This window comes from Cyprinodon variegatus, unplaced genomic scaffold (genome assembly GCF_000732505.1).
Source record: "Cyprinodon variegatus isolate N-32 unplaced genomic scaffold, C_variegatus-1.0 Scaffold270, whole genome shotgun sequence".
NCBI lineage: Eukaryota > Metazoa > Chordata > Actinopteri > Cyprinodontiformes > Cyprinodontidae > Cyprinodon > Cyprinodon variegatus.
Window position 1 is genome coordinate 788,799 of NW_015150723.1, and position 19,711 is coordinate 808,509.

The following is a 19,711-nucleotide window of genomic DNA, read 5'->3' on the forward strand; positions in this document are numbered from 1 at the left end:
GTGAGATTCAGATTTCCTTCATAACCAGTATTATAGTTCAATTTGGGAATGGATCAGTTTTTTAGCATCAAGGGGAAAATAAATCTCAGCCAATGTTCTCAGCGAGAAAGGGGAAAATGTAACATATTCACCAGCAGTATGAAGGAGAGCTAAACACTCCACTTACCCCCCCTTCCCCTCCATCTCTCTATATACTGCAGGTTAGCTGCTGGAAAGAATGGTCTTTTCTAGGAGCTAGAATCAAATTCATGGTGGGAAATTTAAGGAATCATTTAAAATATGACAGCTGACAGGATATGAGGAACATCTGTTATGCAGCTGAATTCACACTGGCTACTTAAAGGATGTAATAGTTGCTGGTTGTGGATTTCAAACTCAAAAGTCCTTTATTTTTTTAAATCCAGGTTTTATAAACTTGATGATGTGATACAGGATTATTTTCTACACAAATTTTACCCATGAGAACTTACAAATTCTTTTTACCGATATTGGAGAAATAAAATGCACCTTTAATTCTGGAGTAGGGTATTATAAACATTTAACATTACTTTCACTGACATGTAAAATATCTAATTGTACCTTTTGGAAATAGAAAACAATATATGAAAATACATAGCAGCAGCAGGATACTGATTAAAGTCTTCATTAGTTTTTTGGAAGGTAAAGAGGAAAAAAATAACTGAGGTACAGTGAATGCACCATGATTTAAGGCAGATTTTTGTTTAAGATCAAGTAAAGGGGGGTAGTTTCTGCAAAAAGACAAGTTTAGGGAGCAGGTGAAAGTGTGGGTTAAGATTAATAATTACTATTGCATAATAAAATCATAGCAAAGCTAATAACAATTCTCCATAATTGAGGAAAAAATGTTAAAAATACAGTAAAAACCATAAATTCATTCTCTCTCAACTAAAACTATACAATAGTCCACATTTGAACGCAATCTCAGCAGCTGCTTTCACATTTGAATGTATCCTGGATTAGAACCAAATTCCACATTGTAGATTTTCTCTTCGGAGATGAACTAAATGTTTTGCTTTTGCTTTAGAATAGAATAGAATAGAATTCAACTTTATTGTCATTGCACTGTCACAAGTACAAGCAACGAAATGCAGTTAGCATCTATCCAGAAGTGCTATACAGGATATAAATATGCATTTACAAGTGTACAGAGGGTATGTATAAATAGACTATAAAATGTATGTATAAACAGTATAACAGCATTGATAGTAATCAGCAATGAACAGTGATTGAGGCTGTAAATGAATATAAACACTATATACATGTATACAACTATACAGAGATGTTACCTGGATCATATAAATATATATACAGTATTAGTGGGGTTATAATGTATGGTACAAGCTTTAGAGGGCACAGAGAGGAGCTGCCGCTCCTGCAAATAGTTGAGAAAAATCTTTCAGCAGAGAGTGTTCCAGAGTTAAAGGAAAAAGGCTGTAAACTTTGTGTGGATTTACAGCTTTCCTTTCATCCTCCTATCCACCCCTCTTTATCCTTTCCCCAGTTACTTTGTCAGCGTCATTGTGGTCTAATGACCTAAAGCTGAGAGCAGGCTTGTGTGGTATGGATGCGGTGCTAAAGAAATATGCTAATTTTGGCATTGAGGAGGAGAAAATTAAAGATGTCCTAGAAAAGCCCAAGGCTGAATAAACAAAACATTTGAAAACAATCCATTTCAGAGCAATCAATGAAATTCCAGCTTACTTTCTGGTTGAGTTTCTGGTTTTCTTGGTTGGCTTTGGTCAGTTTAGCTATGGTTTCCTGACTGGCCGCTCCTTTGAGTTCCTCCACCGTCTTCAGCAGAGCCTGGTTTTCTTTTTCCAGCTTCAACAGGCGACTGGAGGTCAGCTCGTTCACCTCCTCACCCAAAGACTTCGGTTGGGCTAAAGCAATTAAACAAACATGTTTAATATAAAATACATTTTCTCAGCATATCAAAAATATCTCAAAACCTTTGTACATTGTGTAAAAGTGCTATATTTTCTGCCACCCATCTCCGACTCATAATATAGGATCATTACAAACAGAGAAATGTGTCAGAAAGCTGCCAAATCATTGGGCAGACTGCTGCCTGGAAAGATGTCTGGAAGATATCAACACGTTTCACAAGGAGACAGAGCCACCAAAGGTTATTGCTGAGAGGCAGGAAGTTCACATGTTGTGTATCAACAGAAAGTTGAGTGGAAGGAGGACTTGTGGTAGGAAAAGCTTCAGCAACAGACTGTCCTTACAGCTGCTATTAACAATCATTACTTTTTCAATTTTCCGTTGAATGATAATATAATACTAGTAAAAGCTGAAAAATTTGTTTAATACAAGCCGTTTGATTTGAAATGGGACAAGCTCAAATCACATCAGATTTCTTATCAAACACCTAAATAAATCACAATGCATTAACAAGTGTTGCACCGATACCAGTATCGGACAGGGCCCCAATACTGCACTAAAGTTATAGTATTGGTATCGGAGAGTACCAACAAGAAGGGCACCGATACCATTTTGAGAGCCAAAAGTTTATTCAACTATGGTCAGCCATTCCATGTAGGCAATAAAAAGTTCAACCTCGATTCACTTTGTATTAGTCTTTTTCCTGCTTTACAAACGTAGGCAGCAGCTTGACAAAGCCATGATGGCAATTATTTTGCATCCAAATGGTATGCAGTTCTTCATATATACACACATCAATTTCAAACAGATGGTATTAGTATCGGATAATAATGCACAACCAGGTATCGGGTATTACCGGTAGTTTTGGGGCCAAACTAAATGGCATTGGTGCAAAACTAGTATTAATAATTACAAACACTGGATTAAGTCTTACAGGTTGTAATTCCACTAAGGCATTTCTTAAACATCAATCCTCACAAATCTTTATCCAGATCCTTGGCTTGCTAAACCTATTAACAGCCCTTATTATACAACCACACAGCTTATCCTTTTTGAGCCATTAAATATTAATTACAGTAAAGATCCAAGTGAAAAGGAAGCCCTGTGGAGGCTGGCGAATACAGAGAGCCCTAAGAGATAATGCCAGGATTGAGGGCCAATGACTGTCCTGGTCAGTAGTTTCCAGTATAGCTTACTTGGTTATTTGTTGGCATCTTCATTTTTACTTTATGAATCTTTTTTTATTGAGTCATTCTATGTATAATATATACCATTTAAAAAAAGAAAACTTTTTTTTTTTTCCTACCATCCGCCAGCTCTGGAGTCTTCGATAACTGTTCCAGTTCCCAGCCCAAATGCAAGGACTCGTCCATACTCTGTTTCTGGGCCATCTCCAACACGAGGTTCTCCTCCAACAGCTCCTCCATGCGCTTTCGGTCAAGATCCCGCTCCTGCATGACAGATTAGGTGTAAGAGAAATGTCTTTCTGTACATTCTGCAGCTGTCCCAGATCAGCCACCCCTAAACAAGGCAGCCATATACCATCTCCAGATCATGCATCTTGGACTTAAGCTGAAGGTTTTCTTTTTCCAGAAGATGTAGTTTGTCAGACCGGGTCCTGGTGGAGTCCAGCTGCTCTTCCAGCATTGTCTTTGTTTCCAGCAAAATCTGGTTGTCCTCCTTTAGCTCCTAAGAAAAAATGAATAAAAAATGTAAGTCTAACACATATATGGTGAATACTAATATGATCATTTTAGAAAAGAAAAACGCTAATATCAAAATTCCCTGAGTAATTTCCTTTTGTAAACCATTGTTACAGGGTTCACTACGCAAACTTTTCCAACCTGATAGATGGAGTGATGATTAAGCAGACTGATAAATAATGGATAGATGTAGGAGAGAGGCCTTTTTTACCTCCACTCTGGCCTTATAGAAGTCGATGTCATGTAGTCTCTCCTTATATCGGCTGACTTCGCTCTCCAGTTTGTCGACACGTATGGCTTTTTCTCGGAGCGCGTCCAGCTCATCGCGGTAGGCCCGGGCTGAGCGAGCATCTGACAGCAGCTGATAGCTCTGCAGGGATTCACAAACAAAAACATAAATGTAAAGATTCAAACTACTAAAACAACAGAAACTAAAGAAAAAGTTTTATTTCACACAGACAGAAATCAAAGCATACCGAGCCGGATATTTCATTCTATATGATATGATTAGTAGATTATGTAAAACAAACTAATTTATTCTTGTTGGTTACACACACAAAAAAAAAATTTTAAATGACCAAAAGACTCTAATAATCAGCTCTAAGAAAAGGACTCGTATTAACATTTCATCACAACAGCTAAAGCTTTTTTGAAGGGGTAAAGCCTTACATCAAAGCACAGACTGCATCTAAACCGATATGAATCTACAGTTAGACTAAAAATAGCTCAAACAGCCCCTAATGAGATAATGAGTGGCGAGCTGATTAAAGCCTGGAGCACTTTTAGAAACAGTACGGAGAAAGAAAACAGGTGGAGAGAAAGTGAACTCATTGGAATATTTGAAAACAATGTGCATACAGCTGTGTTAGTGTTGCCATGATTGGTGACTTTACCTCCTGCTGAAGTCTCTTCAGCTCCACCTCCATGTTCTCCAGCTCCTGCCTGGTGTCCAGTAGCTGCTCGCTCTTTTCCTCCCTGCAAAAGAGAGCAGGAATTTTTCAGAGGATAAAACCTGAAATAAAAGTTCAATGTAAAGTGGTATTGGATCGCTGCATCTCTAGTTTAAATGATGCATTCAGCGTTGAATACTTTGTGTAAGCGCATCTATTGGGAAAATCCTCCCCACATTTTTGCTACTTTTTAACACTAATATGGTACCCGAGGCCTGTTGAACGGTACAGGTAGCAGAAATAGCATTTTAGCAGATTGTTCCCAGTACCAGTAATGTTTGGGCTGTTTTGCTTTCCTTTCTCACTTAATTTAGCTGAATAAGTTGCTTTTTTTCCCCCAAAAGCAGATTTTAGAACCTAAAATGTAAATACAAACATCTTATACTAGGAATGCATAGTGGGAGGAGCCTAGTGCATGCTTTAGTTAACAGAATCCCAAAACAGCCCAAAGCATGTGCAAACACAAGCTGGTGGAAAGTTTAGTTCTCCGTTGGCTGCACTTTCTCACACCCAAACCCTGGAAGAGGAACTAGCTCAAATACCTGAAAAACCCTTTGACAACGCTTAACATACAGCAAATATTCCCCTCAGGCTAAAACCCTTTATCCTCCTTGACTCGGAGAAAGAAATAAGAGCTGAAAAGTAAAAAGACTTTAAAATCAAAAGTCTGGAATGTTTTCATCATTAATAGTAGTGGGCGTTTTATTCCACCTTAACCCTAAAAGGCTACACGCATGGATACCAGGGAAATATGTCACTTTTCTCTGTGTACATGTGTGAATTCTCCATGCTCAGTGCAAGGGGAGAATCTGTCCCCCGCTTTGAAAGAAAACGACTGCATTCCTGAGATGCTGCTCAGTCTCTGCATGTGTTTGCATGAAACTGAACATCTGATGCTCCATTTAATTACAGCTCTCTTTAGTCTCCCTGTGCATCTCAATAAGGAGAGGCATCCCATCCAGTCATTCTTTTCTCTCCAATCCTTTACCTCCCGCTTTCTATAACAGCTATCTGGGAAGCTAGACAATAACGGTGCAGGGAGTCACCCCCTTCTTTTTTTCCAACTGATTGACTTGTCCATTTTCTGCAGCTTTGCATCATTTTTCACACAGGCTGTCTTTTGGAAATTACAAGCACCTGTCAACTGTTGTGTGGAAGATTAGCTTTTTCTCCTCATATTATGACTTCAGCTGGTTCCGTTTCCTGCCATTTTTACAAAACAAGCTCCATCTGTACTGAATGAGGCTTTCAAATTAAAGCTGCTTCATCAAATGCAGCTGTGAGATTCTGTCCATTTGGTGGATTGGAAATCCTCCACAACTAGCTGGAAATGACTCACCACAAACATTAAAATTAAATAAATGTAAAAAAAACATTACTACATGAAAGGCCCTCATCGACAAAAATAAATAAGTTGCTAACAGACTAAATGTTGCACACTGGGGTAGCATCTTACCATTTCAATCCTTTTTAAAGGATCTTCAAATCTAAGTTTTTTGTTAACTAAACAGCTCTGGAGACATAATCCATTAGTTTTACCTGACTGGCTCCAACCTCTGAAGGACACTGAATGAGTAACAGAATGTTTTTAATAATTAGACATTTCTAGGATTTACAAATTAATGTCTAATTATATATTCTCCAAACTGAATTGAACTTTATAGCTTCAATGTTGCTGCCATGTAGGACAGATATACTCTTGCACAAACAAAATGTTTAGAAATGCATAAATGTGAAAAAAAAATAAAAACTGAAAAAAAAAAATCTCAACCTCAGCTTTTTTTATCCAGTGGCATCAGCAAGTGTCTGAGGAAAGCTGCAGCCAATTTAACAAACAAGCATTCTATAACAGAGCGCTGTGGGAGCAGAGGGGCATATCCTCCAGCGATGACCTGGCATCCCTTAGACAGAGGTCAGAGACATTATCTCTGCATGCACTCAGTCATAATCATACTTCTCCTTGGCTAAAGAGAGGAAATAGAAGTCATATGACATGATTCTATAAACTGAGATATTTTCTTTCCCTCTTGTACAACGTACTTCAATAAAAAGTTTCCATTATAGATACCGCAGCTAAAGGTTCCAAAAAACAGAACAAAAAGATAATGGCTTACACCTTGTTCTAAATCCAAATTACCATGTTTAAATTGACTTAATTCAGTCTTTCATTCTGCCCACACACAAAGGCTCCAGTTTGAAATGGGACAAAATACACAGTTTTGCTAAATATAGAGGGAGCATGATGATGGATTCTGCAAAACAAAATCATGGCCAAAAATTCTTCATCTTTGTTTCTTTGCTGTTGTTTTGCAAAGTTATGTTGTTTTTTTTGATTGCGCACTATAAAAGTATATGCTCTGATGATAACAGATGTTCCTATTATAGCTCCAGCACAGACTTATGATGGGAAGTGGGTCTGGATCCATTAATATAGATGTTAGTGCAACACAGACATCCCTCCTTGAAATGGGAAGCTAAAACCACCGGCCAGTCATCCTGTACCACCTGATCCGTTAGCCATTAAACCATCATCTGGCTAAAGACGACAGCACTCTGAAGAGGAAGTTCTATTATTCATCATCATCAGGCCTCTGGGAAGCCTTCTGGAGCAGGTTTACCGTTACTTTGTGTGTTTCTGTAGGGCAGCAAAACATTGCAACAGCAGCTCCTAAACACATAAAATGTAATAATGATAATTATTACCTACCAAATCTTAGTGCCTGTTTAGCATAAAATCTAATAAAATCTTCTAGATTTCATTATCGTGTCTTAATTCATGTTTAAAAAGACGTTAACTTAAATATATCTCTTTTTGAGTGAATGTGAACAGCAAACCTTTTTTAATGTATTTTTACAGATACAAACTAAATGAACTAAGATCCTGTATGACTAAGAATCATGTACCAGGGGACAGATAATAGGATCCTCATAAATAGTCCTAATCGTGGCTTTTTTAAGTGATTGTATTAGAGCCTCTAGTCAAAACTGGACCATCTTAAAACCAAAGTAAGAGGAGAACAAAAACAGCGGACATCCAGAACTCATTAGTCTGTATTATCAGAGGTCCATTTACATGCTTCATTTGAATAATTGCTGATCTAGCTGATGGGACTCACAGTTCCTGACGCAGGCGTCTGATTTTGGCCTTGGCATCAGCCAACTCTACTGAGAGGTGCTGGCGACTTTCAGTTCTTCTCATACTGGGAGAGTCACCAGGAGACTGGGTGGCAAAGGGAGCCAGTGGAGACAGCTGTACGCAGTCCCTCTCCTGGGTGAGCTCCACGATTGTCTGAATGAAAGAGGAAGGGAGAAGAAAAGGTAGAGAGGTGAAGCTGTGCTGCACTGTGATTCAAGAAAAAAAAAAAAACACAGAATGGACTTGCAGATAAAGAAAACCCTTAGATTTTATCAAAGCAGTCTTCATTTAAAAAGTAAAGCAGGGATTAGGATAAAGGTTACACAGAGCCCCACACCAATCTTATTTTAATCTACCAGCCTCAACAGGAAATGGGATTTTAATTGAAAACGGCTGGAAAATTCAATGGTAATCTGGGGGCTATTACAACCCCTCACATGCACCCACACACAAAATCAGCCATTGGTAATGGGGATCCGTACCCCATAGCTCGGAAAGTCATTTAATGGTGCATAAAGTCACAGCAGAACACTCCCACACAATTCAATGACAGTTAACAGTTTCAGCCCTTCCTTCCTGCGGCTGCTCTTTTGTGGCAACAAAAAAAAAAAAGGAAAAGTTTCCACATAACCCTGTTAGAAAAAGCATCACTGGTATATATCCCTGTAAAAACATGAAACGAGATAACAAATAGGCTATTACCTCCAGCTGTGTGTCTCTTTCATCCACCAGGCGTTTGAGGTGGAAAGCCAGATTTCGGGACAGACTATCCAAATCCTCGGGGGGCATTTCCCCAGTTTCCAACCACTGCAGGTCCACCACATTTTCCTGGTTCTGAGTCACCTAAAATCAGGACCAGTTAGACTTAATCCAACCAAAATAAAGTTAAATAGTCACTGTATTAATCAAACATTTTAACAGATTACTCTATTTTTTTTCATTAAAAGCAAACAGCACCTCTTGAATGTGGGATGCTATCGCAGCTTTGGTGTCAAAATCCAGAGTCTGGATACGTTCAATGAACTCTTCTTTCTTCTCACACTGTTAGAGAGAAGTAAGTTAGGAGCTTTTAAATGCATCAGTTTCTAATATAGGGAAGAGAAGCAGGAATTTGTTTAAGTCTTTGAGGAGTTGGAAAGTGGAAATCAATAACTGGTTAGTAGAGATCGTACACACACATTTAAGTAGTAGCTGCACGTGAAAAAAAACATAGTCACATCTTTAAAACTATCTCTTAAACCAATCAAAATGTATTAACCACTAGAAGAACAAAAAAAAAAATCCTATGCAAGACAAATTGCACACAATGAAAGGTTTGCAGGATCAAGATTAAAATATTCATTGAGAAAAAGTTTTTGCTACAGTTTAAGACATTTGAAATGACAACAAAGCTTGTGAAACATCATGAGCCTAGTATGAAATTTACAAAGACTAAATATGTGGGTTAGATTAAATGGGTAATTGAATTGGTTTCAAATAAATTCTGCATTACAGTGATGCCCTTACCTGAACAGCGCATCCTAAAAGCAGCAGCAACATTTTCTTCATCTCCTCCAGACCTTGTTCTAAAAGGGAAAAGTGATAACCATTTTTTAATAATCGATTGGTTATCAAAAGACTAAGAATAGCAGAATTTTTCAGTGCAAGATAAAAATACCTGGTTCTAATAGGTTTTAGAAAAACTCTGAAAAGTGTGGCATGCAAAGCCATTGTCTGTCGCTGTTAGATATCACATAATGATGACTACAGTTCTGTTTCTTTAAATATGGAGTGAACTAAATATTTCCTATGTCTGTTTGCACTTATTCAACCATTTGCCCAAATAGGTCTGTGAACTATAATCGAAATAGATAAGATGAAGATAAACAACCCTGATCAGGTTTTATTAGTTACAAAACATTGATAGCAGGGAATGTGACTATTTGGGGAAAAAAAAAAAAAAAAAAGCACAATCTTTTCTTCAATTTGTTCTAAAAGTATTTTGCCTGAGGTATAAAATGGTCAAAAAATATAAAAAGCTTATCTTAATTTTTCTTTTCAAATTTTCTCTCCACAAAGAAAAGAAAAAAAAAAAAAGAATACAGCAAAACCAAGTGTTTTCCCACAAGAAATGCCAACATTTTAGTCCAAGCTAAGAATCAATTCTAAGGCACATCTTTTCTTGGCAGATGTGCGCTCACTCATCTGCAAATACTCGACATATTGCTGTTAAAACCTGGATTTAGTAGATCTAGTTTCCCACATTGAATTCCAATTAGCTGGATTCCAGCGTTGTTACAATTTCCACCTCTATAAATCCGTCCCTCCAGATCCAGAGCCACAATGTTTTCCGTGGAGTATTTGGCCGGCCGGATAAACCTCCAGCTCTCCTCCACATGTTGGGGCATATTATCAGAAACTGCTGAAACCTACAAACAGCTGTCTGCCTATTCAACAGGCCTGAGCTCATCTGGGGATTTGGAGCTGCACAAAAAGCAAAGCAGGTGGTTTATATGCATGTGTATGCGTGTCCTTGTTTGTTACAGATTTAGTATAAAATAATTAGGAGGGTTACATGTGGTTTTAAAGCCACACATAGATTACTAAGTTTTAAGCAAGGCTTACTTTTGTGTGTGTAATTCTAAATACTGCATATTCATGACTATTATTGTAGACCAAAAGGACTAATTGGAACCAAAGCTTGGTTGTTATACAGTAGAACCCCTTTAAAACACAAAAACAAAAGGGATGCTCAAGGTAATTATTAGTGATACGTTTATAAGAAGTTACTTAAACAGATAAAAGTCAATACAAACTCCCAATAGGGGTAGAAATACAAATGTGTGTGTTTATGCAAGAGAGGGATTTAGTCGTACACAATAAGTAATTAGTCATTTAATTGCGTCTGTGGCTGAGAAACCACTGGGATATTTCCGCTGTTTGAATGAGTGTGTTGGTGTGATAAGACAAGTCATGATGTGACCGAGGAAGCAGTGAATGCCAATGCTGTTCCGGCTCTAATGACAATAAATCCAGCTTAATGACAGCAAGTTCTATGAGCAGGGTGGCCTGTTGGCTTGTTTGGTTAATAGACCATCAACGGCACTGAGATATCTAAAAATAGGAAGGGAGATTATAAAGTACATTTTATGTAAGGACTAAGAATGATTTTAAAAATCCTATTGTTTTCTAAAATACTGTACAAAACTACTGAAATCAACATTACTGGTAAAGGGGGGAAGGGGTGTTAAAATAGTGCTGACACTGCTGGCTTTATGCTACAACAGTTTCCTCAGGATCCATCCATCCAATTTACTAAACAATTATTCCTGAATCAATATTTAAACCCTAGACAAGGCACTATTGACAACAGCTGCATGGATGCAAGAGAGGTAGCCTATGTTATCCTATCACAAGTAAGACCATTATATTTTAATTGCAATTCATACCGAACTAAAACATAAAAATGAAGCACAGAAATGTGTTGTCTTAACTACTAATTTATCTTTTTATTTTAGAGTCAGAGAGGTCACAACATAGGAGGAAGCTGCTGGTAATCTAACATTGCAGCACAAGCCTCCTTCTGCACTTCATTCTGCTTTTAATTCTTCCTGATATGACAGAGTGGAAAAATCTGTATGACATTTCTGTTACTTAATTTCACAGAAATATAAAGAAATTTCTGTTGTTATCTCTGTGATTCTGAGGGAAGCTATTCAGCTTGGATCAGACAACTTGAAAATCTGAGCTTACTGTGATTAATGTTTACAAATCTTGCCATAGGCAAAGTGAGGGTTAAATGTGAAGACATTGACATGCACTAGTAGTGGACCACACACAAATAAGAAAGTAAAAAAATCAGGTTCTTATTCCTTACGCAATGCACTTAAGGAAATGTCAGAAACAGAAATGTCTCCAATACATTTGTACTGTGAACTGGTTATTTATATATTATTTACGAATAAAATACATAAAAGACAACCAAAAACACAGCACTGTTAAACTTATACATATTCTGGACAGTTATTATTGATTAAAACCCAACTTGAACTGATGCAATACATAATCACGCAACAGTCAGTTTTACCATAGTTTAAAGTTAAAAATGAAAATACAGTAAATGACTGATGGATGCTAGTTGATGGAGTGTAGGTGAGTAGTAGGATGTCTTTTATGTTGGATCTTAAAGTAAAAGTAACTGTTTTTCCCTTCTAAGTTTCAGGTTGACAGTAGTTCAATGGGAAGAGTTGGTATCTAGGTAACGGAGAGTCCCAGCCTCCTCCTCTGCTTCTACATAACCTAAATTTACCCAGAAAACTCTTTATCATGCTACAAGTACACCCTGTGCTATAACAGGAACACACAGAGGACACCTGATTCTGGGCACATTGCTTTCAATCTTCCACCGGCTTTCACAATGTGTCAAACACAGATATTAATTGACAAATTGATATTTAACAGTTAATTCTTGGTTTATTTTCTGGGTTTGGTTTCTTACTGAGAAAATTTGTTTGGCTGAGATAAAAGTTAGGCTTCAGATGGAAGAGTTTTGTTCAACTTTGATGTGTTATTAGAAAAGCAGGAAAATAAATTCCTAAATAAATAATTCCCTCATCTTTAAAAATAAATCCATGCAAAGAATTTACAACTACTGCAGTTCAACAAGGATTCAATCAAAAAGGAACACAGAGCAAATATTCGGCAGGGTTTCCCCAGCACATTTCAGTTCAACAGTCCATTAATATTAACGGCTGTTAATGTACCGGTAATAGAAATCACACCAGTACTTTACTCATGCTATAAAATAAAATATCTTACGTATTAAATAAAGTTTGAGTGGATTTATTTGGGTCTAGAAGGGTAGCAACAACTAAAACTTTTCAAACTGACAGAGCTTAAAAATACTTCATTAAAACCATAGGAACCTATTTTAGTCAGTGAAGGGATTTAGACCAGCTAATCTACTGGAGGAACCCAGGAGAGATAAAGAAACCGACAGGATAAATAATTCATAAGGTTTGAAAAGAGGAACAAGAAGAAGATGCAGCCAAAAGGCAAGATAAAAGCAAACCAAGACAGGAGGAGGAAAGCATCATAAGCTTAATAAATAGAAATATAGAAATAAGTGAGAGACGGAGCAGCAGCAGCAGGGAGGCAAAGACACAAGACTGAAAATAGAGGAAATCTCCCTGCAGCACCAGAAGCTAAAGGCTTAAAGGAGGGTCCCTGGTCACACTTCACACCTCATCTGGTCTATATTCCTCTTCTGTTGCTGCTCACACACTCATTTCATCCAGATATGTACTCTCTGCAGCATGAATCCATCCTTCCTTCCTTTCAATAGGATTGCTATAAATGAGCTGTCCCTTCAGCGTCACCATCTGCACTCAAAAATCTAGTCCTTTGTTTTTATCTTCCGTCTTTCCGCCCATTTTTATCCTTTTGGCAGGAAATGGGGTCAAAAGGACAGTGACTAACCCTTCACTTTGCAATGCCATTGTTGATCAGTCTTCGAGAATGTAAGTGTTTATGGGCATGTATAATCTATTGCTACAGCCTCATTTGTCTCGAAATGACAGTCATTTAGAACACAATTACCTCCCTGTAAGGGATCAAGCTGTTCAACATACTCACCATGTCTCAAAAACGAAAAAACTAGTTTGGGTAATTTTAGAGAAACTTTGGAAGATTAGATTTAGTCATCAAAAAAGGCCTGAAGCCCATGTTTGCCATAGAGAACATCTACATAACCTCAAGTAGCATCATCCAATGAGAACAGAAGGAGCATTAACTTCAAAGTAATGTTTATTAGAGACTTTCAATTAATTCTAATAATCTTTTTCTATTCTGTGTATGTGCTAAAGCCAAAAAGGTTACCAAGACCCAGTAAGTCGTTTTTGCCCAATTACTTTTCACTTTAAATGACTAATTTTCTCTGTTCTGTTAAATGGTTTCTAGATAGCTATTATTATTTATCTACATTAAATATGGATCTTTTTACACCGGATATTCAAGTTTACAACTAGCAAGCACTCAGAGAGTCTGTCTCTCTGTGCGTATTTATGGAAGGCAGAGAGGTTAGCCCAAAGCCTGGGGGGTAAGGAGGGTAATACAGTGCATTCCCACTGTTCACTGTTGTGAAGTCACCCCTCCCCCAATCACCAGCCAAACGCACACACGCATGTGCCCAGACACATTCAGCGCTGTCCCCTGCCCCCATGTGGGATCATAATAAAAGCCACATGGCGGATGACTTTCAGCTGGCAGCCATCAAACCTCCCTCCTTACTTGCTGCTGGTCTGACTGGGCTGCTGACTGATTATATGACGGGATATAGGTAAAGCACACGCGACTCTTTCAGAAATCGAATGCTTTCTGTCTGCTCCTGTCCACCTCACCAAAGGCTTTATGCACAGTTGGTTATCTTGGCTTGACTTTAACTCTGCAGCTTTGTGTAAGCCTGTAGAAACTCGTCACTACTTCTGCTAAACTTCCCATGTCGGGTAAAAATTTTAGACTGTAATCGGGACTCTCCTTGACGGTCCCAGTTTTTAACCAGGTGGTCATATGCCAATTCCATATCAACTCTGAGATGCTTTATATATGGTGTGACTATCAGTGTAGCCTGAAAGCCTTATTCAAATGCCTGCTGTTGCCAGGTATTTACTTTTGGATGCAGGAGAACTTAAGAGAGAAATGAACCATGGGTTTACACGGAAAGAGGACTACATTTGTCAGCTTCTAACTAAGACTCATGACAACACTGAAGTGCTCAATGAACAGCCAGTATAGATGGGGTCTGAACAAAGGGGATGGTTGGGTGAAATCAATTGCTACCAATATAAAGATAAGCAGATACTCTTCTGTTCAGTGAAATCATTTAGTAAGCGTCCCTTACCCAAAGGCTGATGCCAAATGAAACAGACAAAACATTCTCTTAAACTTTCCCACTGACAACCCAGGTTTTTCAAAACCTGACACGCTAACAATAGGCTTTGCCTCTTTTCCCATTTGACCAAAAACCTGAGTCTGACCCTCTGCCGGCAAGCTCTGTAGCCACTGTCCCCCACCACTGCGTGACTGCTGCAAGTCTGACGACGGCATCACGCTGGGTGAGCTTTGATGATGTCGACAGTGCGACGGAAATAAGGGAAATAAATAATGGAGAGCAACATGGACAGGAGCCAACGCGTAGTCAGTATTCTATATTGTTTCACTCTATTATGCGTCCAAATCCCTTACCAACACTGTGCTATATTTATCAAATGTAAACAGAGTTGTTTAGCTTGAAAGATTAGAAGCGTCTGGCGCGGTGTACCGAAATCCATAAGTCGCATTCAATGGTGTCACGTAATTTACTGGGTCAACCTGGGTCAGGTGTTCCAACTGTATGCCAATCAGAGCCGAGGCAATTTTAACGCGGGTCGCTTGCTGAGTCGTTTGACCCGGGTAAACACGCGCCGTGAGCCGTTCCCACTGCCACTAAAAGCCAATTGTTCCCGGGTTTAAATGGGTTTTTCAGCCATCTGGAAAGGGGTACTCTTTGTAGGGGTGAACATCAACATACCTTTGTATATTCTCAGTAGTTCCTTTTACTAGAGTAGTATTTTAAAGCATAAATTGTAAATGGATTGTAAATCCATAAGCAAGATTCAGTAAGTCTTAAAAGCTATTGGATATACTGCTCAGATAACTATCCTGAAATAGTACTTTGAAACATAATAAAAACTGTAAAATAAAAAAACAACATCATATGTGTATTCTAGATTAGTGCAAAGCAGTGTGTGTTTAGTCCCTTTAACCTTTTTACCTATACACCTTTAGTGCTGAAGGGGGGTGAATGAAAATCAAAGAGGCAACTACGGCAACAAAAGGGTGTTGAAAATCCAAAAACAACATGTGATGGAGCTAGCTGATGGATTAAGAAGCCATTTAATTAGCTTAAAAAGCCAAAGGCTTCTTTCATCAAAGTCTGAAACTCCCTTTATAGGACTGATGATAAACTGATGAACTCAAAGGGCAACAAACCATCTGCTGAGAGTGATTCCAGCTGGTAAACACACATTTTCAACATATCACTCTCCTTTTATTTAATAAACCTGGTTTATTATAAACTCCACTGACCACCTGCTTTTACTTTTGTTCTTCTCAAAGGTTTCATTTTGAGATATCAGGTGTCAGAAAGGCTGCAGGTCAAAGTGTTCAAAGATGGTTTAATGACACTCAGCATTTGACACAGCATCATTGCCCTAATGCCACACAGACGTATCAAATAGCGTGGCTAAGCGGAGGGTCAAAAAGGCGTGCTACGATATGTTCAGATGATTTAACACTATAGCGCTTCACAGATCTGGCCCTGGAGTAAGGACATACTGACAAAGGTAGTCTATCACCAACCCACAAAACAGTTTTCTGTTACCTCAACAGCAGAATAATCCATTTTGACTTTCTTTTATCTAATACTGATTATTCATTCCAGATTTTCAAACTCTTACTTGTATAATTTCTGAATTATTAGCTCATCAAGGAGCATATGGAGACAGAGATATAAATAACCATGTCAGGAAATTATCTACTAAACAAGAAAGACAAAAACCAAGTACAAAATCATTAAAAGAAGATTTGTACTTTATTTTAATGGAGAGACGAAAAGACTACTTAAATATCATGTCACCCTCATAGTGACTTGCAAAAACACATCAACTACCAGCATGTAGGCAACCAGAGGATTGCCTTGGAGCACACCAATAAAACCCACATAGCTCCATCCAAACAGTTTGCCAGTGAAATGGCATTGCTGTGCTCCATATAAGAGGATTACTCACCAGACAGAGGGTTTCGGCCCAGAATCAGGACGTTTGGTAAAGGCATCATCACCAACTGCTGGAGACTCTCCTGATGAGAGAAAAATTGACACATAGATGTTAGATCAAGACAGTCAGACAGACAGAGGTCATGATTCAGTAGTCAGAGCTGTGAAATTCACATGAAAGTAATTAAGGACATCATTTTAAGTCAATATTGATTTTGTTTATTACCATCTGCAGCCAATAAGGAGGTTGAATAAAATAAAATCAAGACCAAAGGAACATAGATTGTGATGGTAATGATTCGGTCCATCAACTAGGTCACATGTAGACATTCAGTGACTATCATAAAAAATGGAAAGACCCAACTGATTTCCATTCCGGTTCTTTGCAATACGACTAGTCAATAGATTGATAAGGTGATTCTGTAAAGCCCTCACTTAAAAGGTCACATAGTGCTGAAGCATCATCATTCTACATTTCCCTGTTTAACCACAGCTGGGCTGAAACAACAGTGTGTGAAAACATTTAATCATAAAAAAAAACAGCTGTAACCCCTTAAAATATATTTAGTCTTTATTTTTGTATAATGGCTACGCTTGCTATTGCGTGCAAACCTTACATATTTTATGCTCATTTTTCATTCTTCTGCATCCTGTTGTCCACCTAGGCACTGTGCATATCATCTAAAGACTGGATATGATCGGCAGGCCTTATAATGACCATGTCTGCATTGTATAAACAACATTTCTAGCAGGGATGAGAACCATTAAAGTCAGTTGCAATCTATCTGCCAACACATGACCACAACCTTATATAAACATGTTTTAACTGCAATAGTGTCAATAATCCCTGTTAGGATGCTATGATGAAACAGAAAATCTGATGTTCACATGTAGGCACTGCAACAAAAGAGTTTTTGAGAGTGACTATGTGGATTGCGTGAATGAAACAGCTGGGACCTATGGAGTCCCTTCATTCGACCAATCAAAACCAAGACGGGCTCAAAAGCTGCAGTTCATAAGAACCATGCAGGCACATGACAGAGACGGTGGGGGCTGTGGTTCAAATAGCAAACATGAAGATGTAACTTTAGCATTGATGCTCAACAAGCAAACATGAGCTCTCATATTTGCCCAATAAGACTTTATTTCAGATTTAGATGCAATTTCCGATCATCTCTCAGTTACACGGAAACCCTACCACCTGCATAACTTAAAAATGGTCTTTAATGTTTGAATTAAATGTTTGACCCTTAAAGAAGAAAATTAATTAATGTAAAACAAAAGCTTTATTCACAATAAAGTCTGCTTTCTCTAAACAGAAACAATTTGAAGGTCAACAAAATTGAATATTTCATGGTTTACATTTCTCATTGAACACAAATCAACTGCAGTTCCATTATTAGCTCAAAACTTTGAAGTCTTATTTCAACAGTTTATTTGTGAATCAAACAAATGATACAAATAAATAGTTAACTTTGGAAATAAGGGCTACAGTTTGCAGGCTCTAGTTATAAACCTCAAGTGTGAAAACAAAGACAGATTGATCGCCACAAGGTTCTGACAGAGAAATCAAAACAGAGAGAGCCACAGTTCATCTCACAGAGACAGTTGGTGTGTCTGACAGCCCGCTGACCATGAAGTCCTCCCACACACATGCATGCACACACACAAAAATCAAGAAAACTATGCGTTGTGACAAAACATTAACTTTTTGCTCAAAACTTTATTATGTTTCTAATTTCCTGTAACATTGTTCTGGTTTTAGACTTATAAAGCAATAATTTTGTCAAAAGCATAATATCCACACAGCTGTCCTATCAAATCTCCCACCTGTCACTGTGTCTGGCAGCATGCATTTGCAGAGTAAGTATGATGTGAAGACAGCTGTGCTTTCTGTCACCGACCAAATACACAACAGTGACTCTGCGGTCAGCAGAGGATACCCTTTTTTAAATGCACCTGTTAGATAATCCTGCAAAACAACAGAGGTTTAGCACCTTAAAATTCTAAAATCAGGTTATTTTAAAACATTGAATTCATTTTCATTTAAGCCAACGACCAATTGATAATGTGCTGTACCCTGTGGAATCATAACCTGACCATTTTAACATGTTTATACAAAGCCCATCAGCAATGGACTGGTTACTATTAAGGTTTTTTAAATTCCAGTTTCAAAATGTTTGAAAATGTAAAATCCCTTTAATGATGTGATGTTGGACGCTTCTGGTCAGCTGGCAAAATAATTTTATACATTAAAAGGAAAATAAAGGTTTACTAAACCTTTAGTTTGCTTAAAATGAAATAAAAATCCATGTTTTCACATTCCTGAAAAACATTAACAGTCTGTAAACTCAAAAGAGAAAAAAATCAAATAGCTAAAATCATAAACTCCCAATGTCAGAGCAAGGCTAAAATAAAAAAGGTCGGGTAGACAAATAGTAAATGCAAAGGTTGTCAATTTATATATGTACAGTAATGCACAGCCTAATTAAAATAGTTTGTTACTGGAAAAGAGCACTAGAAGGTATACTTTCACCTCTAGAAGTGTTCTTAATATGACTTTGTAGGTTTTAACAGAGTTGAAACACTGATTTGAGGCCTGAAAGATGTTCAGTGCCAACACCTGAGGATTATAATCCAGTCCACATGGAGAGGTTAAATTACCAATACTGGCTCCAGATTTTTTTAAAGATCTGGGAATGATAATAAACAAAATAAGAAAAAAACATAAACTCGTATTTGGCATTACCTGGTAAATATTAAATAAACAATTTATAAATTAAAATGATCCAAGTTAAATGTTCTGGACTTATTATGGATAATAGTGAACATTTGCCCTCAGAAATAGTCAAAATAATAAAAAATAAAGCAGACAGACCTAATACAGACTTTGGCTTATCTAGATATAGTTTGGATTTTATACATATACAAATAATGTACATGGCAGCAATGGGAATAACATTACACTGAGGATGTTGTAGCAATATGTGAAACACTGAGGCACACAAGTGAGCACACATTAAGGCTTTAAGATTAAGCTTTAGCACTCTATTGAGGCCATCACTGCAGAACTGTCTCCTGCTTGGTCACTTTATTAGTCTCTTCAATGATTTGTATAGATAATCCTGTCCATGTCAGATAGCTGGCTGTGAAAAAGTCCCAGCTTTGTGATGAAGAGAAGTATTTAAAACCATAGATAAAACTGAAATACGGAAAAGCCAAGTGT

The 19,711-nt window shown here is 37.7% G+C and overlaps 1 protein-coding gene across 8 annotated transcripts in view; it reads right to left on the reverse strand.

Annotated features, from left to right (window-relative positions):
• The window catches only part of ccdc88a (coiled-coil domain containing 88A), a 66,607-nt gene that overhangs the window by 24,694 nt on the left and 22,202 nt on the right, over positions 1-19,711 (reverse strand). For all 8 annotated transcript variants that reach the window (XR_001481451.1, XR_001481452.1, XM_015382953.1 and 5 more), the window contains exons 4-13: positions 16,499-16,568; positions 9,201-9,259; positions 8,652-8,735; positions 8,397-8,537; positions 7,675-7,847; positions 4,502-4,583; positions 3,820-3,978; positions 3,448-3,594; positions 3,212-3,356; positions 1,723-1,901 (exon numbers count right to left, since the gene is read on the reverse strand). Coding sequence is in view for 6 of the 8 variants with exons in the window: in XM_015382953.1 (XP_015238439.1) it covers positions 1,723-1,901; positions 3,212-3,356; positions 3,448-3,594; positions 3,820-3,978; positions 4,502-4,583; positions 7,675-7,847; positions 8,397-8,537; positions 8,652-8,735; positions 9,201-9,259; positions 16,499-16,568 (1,239 nt within the window). In the remaining 2 variants the exon portion in view is untranslated. The remainder of the gene's footprint in view (positions 1-1,722; positions 1,902-3,211; positions 3,357-3,447; positions 3,595-3,819; positions 3,979-4,501; positions 4,584-7,674; positions 7,848-8,396; positions 8,538-8,651; positions 8,736-9,200; positions 9,260-16,498; positions 16,569-19,711) is intronic.